This window comes from Buceros rhinoceros, unplaced genomic scaffold (assembly GCF_000710305.1).
Source record: "Buceros rhinoceros silvestris isolate BGI_N320 unplaced genomic scaffold, ASM71030v1 scaffold37514, whole genome shotgun sequence".
Lineage (NCBI taxonomy): Eukaryota > Metazoa > Chordata > Aves > Bucerotiformes > Bucerotidae > Buceros > Buceros rhinoceros.
The window spans coordinates 13,213-24,315 of NW_010408314.1; the positions used below are offsets into that span (position 1 = coordinate 13,213).

Genomic DNA, 11,103 nt, shown 5'->3' on the forward strand with positions numbered 1-11,103 from the left:
CTGTCCTGCATCCCTTTTAAATTATCTGGTAATCCTCACATTGTCTTCCAGACAAACATACTTCAGTTCTTAATGTGCTCTGGATCTCCAGTGACAGCCTTTTATTCTTATTTTCTCCTCTCCTTCTGAAGTACATCTTTGTGCATTAGCATTAAGGAGCAGCCTTTATGTCAACCTTATTTACTTAGTATTTAAAGTTTGTTCACTCAGTTTAAAAAAAACCACCACATTTATTTTATTAAGGAGATAGATACACTAGTATATGCTAAGTCTAAAGCCAGTCTTAAACTAGTACAGCTGCAAATTAAGGGTTTACTTCTGTAATGCAAAGCTGTTATTAGCAGTTCTGCAGATTTAATGGGCAGTATATAAGCCTTTCACAGGCTTATATACAGGTGTAAGGATTTCTATATCCTTTAGTGTTTAAATATAAAAATGAAAGTAAAGTATGCATCCTATATCACTGTAAATATTAACAGTAAATATGAATAGTGTGACAATGTATCATATGCACATTGCAATTAAATTGTCACTACACAGGAAGCAAGCTAGGATCTAGAGGAAGCCACGTACGAGTCACCGATAAACTCCTAAGTCTACCTTCCAGGAAGAACACCTCTGAGTAATAGGGTCACATCACAACCACGAGGGATGCTACGTGTTTGTTCCTTAACAAGGTTGTAGGCACACTTCAGGACCAAAGGTGTGCAAGGAAAGCAGATCACTGTTTACAAGCGTACGGCAGTAAAAGCCTATCTTTGACTACAACCCTTTCATCTTTTAGGCAAGATGAACAAATACTTTTCCTTCAAAAATAATTCTTCTGCAGAGTAGCTGCCTTCAGTTGTGTCCTTTATTTGTTAAGCACGTTTTTCTGATTCTGGAGTGTCCGAAGAAAGTACCTGCATGTTTAGGTAAGTGATGCAGTGTCTTTCTCAGACAACTGACTTTAGTTATCTCCCTGATTTTATTTTTTTTTTAGCTATATCTACACTAATGATAGTGGCAGGAGAAGAGGATTATACTTCGGTTTCTTTTTGACCTCAGCAAGCAGCTACATGGAAAACAACTCATTAGCAGTACCAAACCCTCTCCCTTTGTGCTTAGTTTCCAGAAATGAATGCCATGATAATGAGACGATTCAGTAAGCCAGGCGACGTTGAACGTGCTCGGAAATACGTGTTGCAGGTAAGACCAGTATATTTTATTTCTGAAGCGCTGTCTCTGCCAAAGTAAGACTGAAATTTGTTGCCTCTGAAGTAAAATAGCAGGACTGCATTTTCAAGCACATGTTGGTATTGGCACACTCCATATCAGTTTTAATTGACTCTGGTCTGAAAAGGCTGAATAATTTATGCCAAATTAATACCTATATTTTCAGGATAGCATGGTTACTTATTTAGGGCAGGAATGGGAGGGGTTAAATCATTAGTTTTTAATCCTACTGAATAGTAGTAAGTATATTTAAGTATAGCATGGATGAGTTTCAGTATTTAAATACTTTGGGGAAGAGATGCAGGTTTCAATGACTATACAAAAATCCTTTTCCTTTCCTCTTCATCATGTAATTAAGCGTTCAGTGTACTTACTGACCTTAAAACTCCCCCCTGTAACTGGAAGGGGCTGAAGGAGGGCTGACCAGTTATCCATTACCTTTAACTTTCTTTTGTAAGAGTGATGGTGTGCAGCAAACAACCTACCTCGCCCAGCGCTACTGCCATGAAGCTACAAGAGAGATCAGTAAGCTACGGCCATCCCCTGAGAGAGAAGCCCTCATTCAACTGACAGAAATGGTACTCATGCGGGACAAGTGAAAGAACTCCTTCCGGCAGCTACTTACCAGACTGTGCCTAAATTTACTTCAAAAGTTACTTGCTTCCAACACAGGCTACCAAAAATTATTTTTTTAAATAAATGGGGGGGAGTTGTGTTTGCTTTTTTAAAAAAAAAACCCTAAAGTTGAAAGTGTTTTATTATGAGGAGCCATACAATGCAGAGCAAATCAAACTGTGCTGTATCGTTGTTTTAGTGGGGGCTGTTAATTGTGGAGCACGGGGACGATGTTTACATGTTGATGCACAAACACCACAAGGAGAATAAATACAAATCAGTGTATGAGAACTGAAGTTGTTCCTCATTTCACTTGTTTGCACTGAAGTAAGGTGTGCTTTGTTCAATCTGGTAAAGTCCCATGAAGAGAGATGGTTTGAATGCTTTCCTGGCTGTTAAAGTACAGAAGTGTACCTGAAATTGTATCTATGAAAATTGCTTTATTACAGAAGACTGTGTGTAGACTCTTAATTAGTTTTATACATCAGTGAGAAGTTTTGCAATTCATAATGAAATACAGGAGTGCCGTATTGCAAGTAGCAACCAACGAGATACAGAATTTGAGATTGCTACAGTTAAGAAAATGAAAGGCTTGGGATTTCTAACACTAAAAACGAGTGATGCAGCAGCCAATCAAAGCTTCAACTTCCATCAGTGCCTTCCTCAAAGCCTGTTTTTGCAGTCCCAGACACTTTCTTCTTCACAGGAATGATCCACTCCTACCACATTCCTTTTCAGGTTATTTAATCCACAGAATATGTAGAGCAGGGATGTACCATCATCTCTAACTATCTCTTCCTGTGGTCCAGGAACAGTGGCCAAGTTCCTGTCATGTTTGTTCCCCCTCTGACCTCCAGAGGGGACAGCCTGCTGTCTCTGCTCAGCTGGGCACATAACCACACCAGACACAGTTTCCATTGAGAAATGTCAGTTAGAGGTGGTGTGCAACTTACTGTATCTAGATAGCAAGGGTTCTTCACTGAACCTAGTTAAAACTAATTTGGGAAGAAAAGAACTTTTAAGAGTATGTATAAATGTGTAATTTAGGTTTCATATCTAATTTATTTGCCCTCTGTCAGTGATAAAGTCATGTTTACAAACATTTGCTTTTTAGTACATTGCCTGGGGTAACACAGCCATCAGTTTGCAGTTTTTCCAAACTTCTTAGCCAAGTCAACCAACAAAGTAATGGACAAGACCTTCGGTTCACTTATATATTTATGAATGGAAAAAGTCATAATGTAAATTTACTCATTAAAAAAACTCAGGTACAAATTACACATACATAAGACCACCCATTTTTTGATTCACATGGACACCTTAGACCCAAACAATTCATTGTAATAGACTTTAGTGAGAATACTCCAGGTAAAGATTACAACAATTGGAAGCATCTTGGATTTTTAAAAAAGTATATTTCAATACATAAGTTTGTATGCATGCTTTAAACAAATATAGTTCAAGAATGAGCAAAGAGTCTAAACAAAAAGTAATATGACCAGCACTAACATTAAACTTCTCATCCAGATTTTAATATGTTAGTCTAACGTAGTGTTAGTTTCCATGCTGTATTGAAAAATGTAATGGCACGATCTGATCATGGTTCATTAAATATTATACCCTACTTCCCCAGAATATTTAGGCTGGTCATAAAATTAACAATGCATAAGTAAATAAGTATAACCAGTTATAGACAGTTGCTTGTTTTACAAATTGCCATCAGCTAAGACATAGTGTCTCCAAAGACTCAGAGGGATGGACATTCAATCATACCATTGAAACAGTATGGCCTGAAGAAATGGGCACATCTTTTTTTGAAAGTATATTAAGACAATTCTGTTAGCTTTTAGTTACCCCTTGTAAATAATCATGGTATGACTGAATACAAGACCCAGCTTTGAAAAGCAAAGGATTTTAATCAGCATAGTGCATGATTGATTCAACATAATTCCCAGGAAACAAGCCAGTTACTCGATTGCAAACTCCTTCATACCAGCCGTCATCGTTCTTCTTTATCACATAAATGATTGCACCCTCCATGAACGACAGCTCATCATCTTTGTCCTTTGTATAGTCATATATAGCAACAACTGTGGATGGAACAGGGACACATTTAGCATTTTATTAACAGCACCAGTATTCACTTTTTTTGAAGTACAATTATTTTTTAAAACACCAGTTTGTTACCCTGAGATTTTCCATAATGAATTCACACTCCTTCTCTGTTAAACGTTAAGTCCAGAAAATGAAATTTCTCTTCTCTTGAACCTTAGCTACCAGTAAGTCGTGGGTGGCGACTACACTGAACACTCTGTTTAACTACTGACAGAGATACAACATATGTGCCTGCAACATAGTAAAGTAGAGCATATGGACACCTGAACAATGAACTATGAAATAAATGGCTCCAGGATTGTGGCAGTCATTCTGGTCAGATTACCTCAAAAGCATATAGATCCCTATAGAGGGATCTCTTGATTAGAGAAAGCCTGAAAAAAAAAGTAATTTAAAAAAATCATTCTGTATAAGTGGACTAAATCCTACAGTACAGCCCCTGCAGCTATACAGCATGTACTTCAGTGTATGATCTTGTAAACATAGCTGCTTAAAGCCACTGTACAGAAATGGATGGTCTTTGCTACAGAGCTTCTGCACGGTAAGTTTTGGCATTCAGCCAAGATGTTTTCAAGGAGGTGCAATGAGTGCAAGTGTAGAAGTTACTGTAGGAAAACGCAGAAGCCAATTCACGGCAACATAAGCTGTTTTTCAGTACCTGCTTGGTGAATACATTACTCTTACCAACCTCCAACTCACCGTATATAATTCAGAGTTCTCCCTAAGGAAAGTACACGTTGCCACCAATAATACTGCAATCAAAATCTACCGCTATGAATACACAAACTTTGGACATCACAGCCTTACCCTTTAAAACAGTTAACACGGATTTATGCAGCTGATCAGTTTTCTGAATTCCAAGAACCTCTACTGTACAGCTATGTACATTCTCAGAAATCTCTCTCTCAACGCCTAGCACACAGTGATGCAGTCTGCCGGTGGTTTTCATCCCAGGGGTATGTCCTGCCTGCAGCCCAGCTGGGAGTGAAGGTGGAACACAGCAGTTCTACCAAGACAGGCATCCCAAGTACCGTACCCCATTTCAATATGCACTACAGTACCAGCCAGATCATGAGAAAACTTGAGACTTTGCTGTTGACAAAATGGTCACTGTCAGAACAGACAACTCTACAGGCAGGAAACTGGCATCTCAGTTATTCATGGGAAGAGACGTACCTAAGCACAGTTCATATATTCTGCTAATCTAGAGACACTGGTAAATCTCCAAGGAAGTCTCACTACATTTTATAGTTGAAAGTCCAGTGATCCACCTGAGCTATCTAGTTTCACAGGATAAACAGAGCTCAGACTTTCTGGCCTTTTTGCGACACTTTCTAGATGGTTGCCCAGCAATCCTGAGGTAGCTACAGACACAATCCAGCAGCTCAGCTAAGACAAAAGCTGTCTGATTTACATCTGCTGCTCTTACAGGATTTTTTTTATCCATTCTAGAATGCTTGAAGGTATTTTATAATCCTTCCAAAGAAGGATTATACTTCATCACATTAGGTGTAGCCACAGATAAACTAAGAAAAGAATGGTTTGAGTTCTGACTTTGCAGGGACAATGACTGTTTTCATCAGACCCAGGCTAAGTCCTTCATTCCTTTCACAGTAACACAGTTGCAGTGCTTCTCTTACCTTTCTCTATATAGTTTTTAGGTGCCCAAGCAGGATCTCCATCTGCATAAGGATCGCTGTACTGCACAACAGCAGCCTCCTCATCCTCATAATCCACAGGGGGAGGGGGTGGAGGAGGAGGAGAATCATCAAATATCGGCATCTCATCAGGAGGCGGTGGTGGGGGAGGAGTCGGGCTATCAGCAACTAGAAATGTTTGGAGATTATGTTTTTTCTTAAATCAAAACAGTGCAGAGATGCAAACAAACCTGAGGCTGGACACTGTAAATAAAAGGGGTGGGGGTGACACCGCACATAGCATGCACTATAATACCATGCACTGATTAGAAACAGAGGCTTCGAATTAACAGCTACAACATACAACTACATTTGTTATTAGTGGTCAAATCTAGGTGTAAATGCTACCAGAGTGAAAGCACATGCTGCAGGGCATAAGCTGAACACCAGCAGAGAGGAAAGCTTCCTGCTCCAACGCCCATGCGCTGAGGGGCTAGCTGCAGCGGTTAGCTATGGGAGGACTCCGAGTGGCACCCTCTGAGCCAGGCAGCAACAGGCCTCTGCACTGGACCAGCAGCTTCATTAATTTTTAACAAATCCTTTGTCTATAACAAGCACTTCAATTTATTTCTGAACACTGCTTCCTTGGATTCCTCTCTCTCAGAGCTAATGTTAAGGGGACAAAAGATCATAAAAACAGGAATAGACTAGTGTTTAAGGTTTAACCAGGTAAGATAAAGCCAAGTAATCCTTCTGCAGAAGAAAAGTATTGTACAGATCCTTATCTCGCAGACTATCTTGTGTGCGCGCACACATCCAGGATTCGATTAATAAATGGAAAACTACACCAGGCAGCTGCTGCTCTTGGGGAGAAAGCATTCAAGGAATTAAGTGTATAATCCAAAATGTCAAATTTCTGCCCTGAGATGCGCCAATCAGTGCAATCACAAGTTGCTTTGGGAGAGGGAAAAAGAAAAGCATTACGGTACAAATGACTCCTAAAATAAGTTCATCAAATTAGTTTTTAGTAACGTTCACAGTAGCTGGCAGCAGAGGAAAGAGAGAGCATGTTCAGATGCAAGACATCAAGTCACTTATCCTACTCCTTGGGAACTGTGATCCACTACACGCAGACCTAGGTGTAAGCACTACGAAAGCCAGAAGTTACTGAAAGGAAGCTACTGTCTCTAAACTCAACTTTGTTAAACAGAAATACAGATTTAATTACAAGAGATTTGGGAGTCTGCACACTGAAAACACAGGCTGAAAACCACTGCTCTACAAAGGATTTGACTGGAAGGACATGTCAGGCTGGGCATGTGCTCCAGCACACTACACTAATTTTGAGAGGAAAGCCAAGCTGCAGTGCAAGGAAATACCATCTGGGTAAAGCTTTAGCTACTGCTAGTTGCAATAGCACTGGAGATTAGAAATAGGGTTTCTGTTTGGTTTAATGCTCTTTACTTTCACCTGGCCACTACTCCAGTGGTGACTAACCTTTGCTCTTTAGCCACATGCCCCCGACAAGTGGGGCATGTCTGCCCCCTCCCATGTCCTAGCTGGGTCAGACTGGTTGCACCGGTATAGGAGAAGCCGTATCTCCTGCTGTGAGGGGGCAGAAGCCAGGAGGAGCTGCTGGGGCAGAGGGTGCCTCACCCTGGCACCCAGCCCACTTCCTACCCATTGAAGAGCTAATGCTAGTCTTTCACCTGCAAGGCCAACTTCTCCTGACCAGCTGAGCTGTATACCCCCCAGCGCTCTCCATCAGTAAGACTGGCTGCCACTGTATTAGTGATTCCTCTCCCATAGAGGAGAGCCCATTTACATCCCTTGGAGACAGGCTAACAAAGTCTTTGGCCAAGTGAATGCTGTGTCTTGCCTGTGTTACTGAATAGCACTCACAGGCAGGCTTCATTAATCCACCACAGACACATGACAACCCTCCTTATGAATGGATCGGTTTTGTGCAGTAGTTTCAGCACGTCTTTCACAAAACGTATTTCTCCCCTTAATTTCCATCCACAGACAGGAAAAACAAACAGTATTGAAATAACAGTCCTTCGTGATCTTGAGAAATCCTTACCTTAAAAGGTTGTACTTATTCAACACTGAAGTTGCTTATTTGAAAAGAAGAGAAGAGGGCAGGAAATGCAAGTGTGAAAGCGCCAACACATACCCTAACTGAGATGCAGTGCAGAAACTGCATGCTTTATGGGAAACATTTAAAGCAGTTCAACTTGACATTTAAACTAGGGGAGAGAATGAAGCAGAATATTAGACAGGTGCCACCCCACGGAATTATAGCCCTACCTCTTGGATCTTAACCTAGACTTTCCCTGGTTCTGAACTTAAGAGGCAGACTCAAGAATAGCATTACTTTTCCTAGGGGAGGGAAAAAAGCATACAGAAAACCACACTCTAAATGAGAAAGGGTAAAAGGATCAGCATTTATACAGCTCCAAACTGAGACATCTCTTCTCTGTGTTCACATCCCTGTTCTTTAAATGGGGACCAGCAGATTCCTTTTGAAACAACTGGGAGTGACAGTACCGCAATTTACATCCAGTTGGTTGTCCCTGGGCACCAGACACACCTGAAAACCTGCCTGAAGGAGATACCCACAGTTTGGGCACAGGGCGCAGGAAAAAAGAACAGGCGTCGCATAGTTTCTAAGCCCTCTGTCCTTGTCCTCTGAAAGAAGTCCACAGAGCAGAGGATGTTGCTTTCCAAACCCACAGATCTTTATATAACAAGGAAAAGACCTACTCACACATCTCCCTAACTCCACTCCCCCGTAGACTTCTTGCAGAAAATGAGGCAGATGAAAGTCTAGCACACAATGCCAAAACTCAACAACAGCCTCTACAGCCGGTTTTGCTGAGCATACGCGCAGGCTGCCACACGCACCCCTGCCTTGGAAATGAGGCAGCAGCAGCTCAAAGCCATACTCATTACATAACTTTCATACCCAAGGGACTGTTAAAAGAAAGAAAATAAAAAGAACAATTCCTAAGGCCAGGTTTCAAGCTTCAGCTATTTTTGCTGCAGTCTCATTCACAAGTCAGCTTGCATTTTGTTGTTGCACACGCAAATAAGGCTGTCCCTTTCACCTCCGCTCTCCCAACGGCTGTGTTATCTCCAGGAGAACAATACTTGGAACAATTCAGAAGCAGGTGTCAATTTTCAAGTTTATCTGCAAGTGAAGACATTCTGTAACCAACTTCTTCAGTAGGTTTATCCCTACACTTTGAATTTTGGAAAGGTTCATCAATACTGTTTCGTGGCATACTATTCCACTTCAACATGATTCCTACTATTTACCTAGCAAAATACCAAAACACCTTCTTTTCAAATGAGAACCAGAGAGATGTCTCCCATCTCTAGGGGAATGCTCGGAACATGACCACTTGAAAGCTCTAAGGGGAAGCTGAAAGCAGCACTAGTCAGATCTGGGGACCCCTAAAGGTACGCTGAAGCTATATAGCTACTAGGTAGCAGTACCCCCTAGGATCCCAGCAAACCACACTAGGGCTTTACCAACATCTTACACTTCTTGCATGCCCTATCTACACCGCATTCATCCTGTTGCTGACAGAATTGCAACGTACTTCTACAGCAAAAACGTCCCCAGATCAGGAACATGACTTGACACCTGCACTAGCATTTGTGACAGCAACACTCACCCGAAATGGATCAAGCAGTATTGGTAAAAGTAGAGTCACCAGTACAGAACACCTTGCAGCACAGATCACAGCCAGGGAGCACAGTGCTCTCAAACCTAACAAGCAGAGCTATGCTGCAAGAAGGTCAGTAGGGAAATCTGGCTAGAGAACACAAAGAAATGGAGAATGAAAGGCTGCTGAGGGAAGAAATACCTTACAAGCTCCTTTGTAATGGCATTAGATCATAAGACTGAACACTTTCAAGTGACTGTAAGGCTGTCTGAGAACTACTACAGTATTAGACTCAGTGGTTACACAGTACATGTTTTGACAGTCTACATAAGCCTTTCTAATAAAAGCTCATCAATTATCTCTAGTGAAAAAGGCTCAGGCAGGATGATTCAACATGAAATTAATATTTTTAATTAAGATACATTTCTATATTCACACTAAACATATGCCATGTATTTCACACTGTATTTCTAAAATAAATTTGCAGTTCAGAACTCAGATGGGTCAGTAATAATCATGCACGTTATAAAGTATTGAAGAGTGTGCCCTTCAGCTCCAATAGAATGCAAGATGGTATTAGCTTCTGGAAAAGGAAACAAAATAGGAGTCTGACTTGCCAGCCATGCATGCTAGAAGAAAGTAGGCTCTACCCTTTAACAGCTCAGCTTGTCCAAACTTACTGTTTTCCTGCACCCTGGCCACGAAGCCTGTGAGAGGTATCTGTGGAGTCAACTGAGGCATAGGGGGAGGGGGTGGAGCAATAGAAACTGGTAGCAACACACATACACCATATCAGGAAAGTCAAACAGACAAAGGAAAAAAAAAAGGAAACAAACAAAAGCAGCCGTCAGTAACAAGGACCACAAAACAAAGTATGTAAAGAACAACAAGAACACAAACACAGAAGAACCTTCTTCAAGCTTGTGTTTCCAACAAGGCTGAATTCATGTTAATCGAGGATCAAAAGGCAAAGCCTGCCCGAGCTTAGCTGAAAAAAATAAAACCAAGCGCAGGCTGTCTGGAAGTGCACAGGGTGTGTGTGAAGGGACTTGCTCTGCTTCACTTGGGGAGCACACGAAACTGAGCTTTTCATCTTGCTGCCAGGTTAAGGATTACTCAAATTCAGTAGTTATCTCTTTTAAAGTACGTTACTAGAAGTAGAGGTGATGTTTCACCTGGATGACTCCGCCAAAATAAGAGTGGAACACTACACGAAGCACAGCAAAGCAGCACTGAGACAGAGCAAAGATGACTACTTTCCAAGGGAAATGATGGTGCACCACCAATACTTATTATTTCTACAGAGAGCACCTCCCCTAATTCTGCTCTGCTGGGGTGGGGAGCAATGTCTTGGCTTACTATGTTTTCGTCTTACATAGAAAAAGGGACCTTGTTGGTAGGAAAATCAGATGGGTTTAGAGCAGAATGGAGCTTTACTTTAAATTAAGTCTTCACTGGTTAGAAGGCACCCAGCAACCTAAAAATGCTGGCAAAAGTTCAACAGAGCTCCCCAGGAAGCACCTGCAAGCTTGTCTTTTCTGAAGTAGTTCCTATTTGGTGAGTAATGAGATATGACTTGTATGACACCAGTGCTCAGAGAATCTGGGCTGACAGCTGCGATGTTCAACTCTTCCCTCTGCAGGTAGGAAAAAGGCATGGTGGAAGCAGGGAATGCCACTCAAAGTACCAGCTCTGGCAGAACATCTCCCCATGAAACAGGGGAGAAAAAGAACAAAACAAAAAAGAAAACATCCAACAAAACATCAACTCATTTGTTTATACTGTGCCCTTCTCAGTGGAATTTTTCATGCACTGAAGCAGAGAAATTCCCATGAAGGTGGGAATTC

General features: G+C 41.4%; 2 protein-coding genes across 2 annotated transcripts in view; one reads left to right on the forward strand and one right to left on the reverse strand.

Annotated features, from left to right (window-relative positions):
* The window catches only part of PDSS1 (prenyl (decaprenyl) diphosphate synthase, subunit 1), a gene marked incomplete at its 5' end in the record, with an annotated part of 14,616 nt that extends 12,695 nt beyond the window's left edge, over positions 1-1,921 (forward strand). The window contains 2 exons of the mRNA XM_010134828.1: positions 1,108-1,188; positions 1,674-1,921. Of these exons, the coding sequence (XP_010133130.1) occupies positions 1,108-1,188; positions 1,674-1,814 (222 nt within the window). The remainder of the gene's footprint in view (positions 1-1,107; positions 1,189-1,673) is intronic.
* A 1,112-nt stretch (positions 1,922-3,033) lies between these two features.
* ABI1 (abl-interactor 1) overlaps positions 3,034-11,103 on the reverse strand; it is a gene marked incomplete at its 5' end in the record, with an annotated part of 19,526 nt that continues 11,456 nt past the window's right edge. The window contains 3 exons of the mRNA XM_010134829.1: positions 3,034-3,920; positions 5,586-5,771; positions 9,937-10,023. Of these exons, the coding sequence (XP_010133131.1) occupies positions 3,745-3,920; positions 5,586-5,771; positions 9,937-10,023 (449 nt within the window). The remainder of the gene's footprint in view (positions 3,921-5,585; positions 5,772-9,936; positions 10,024-11,103) is intronic.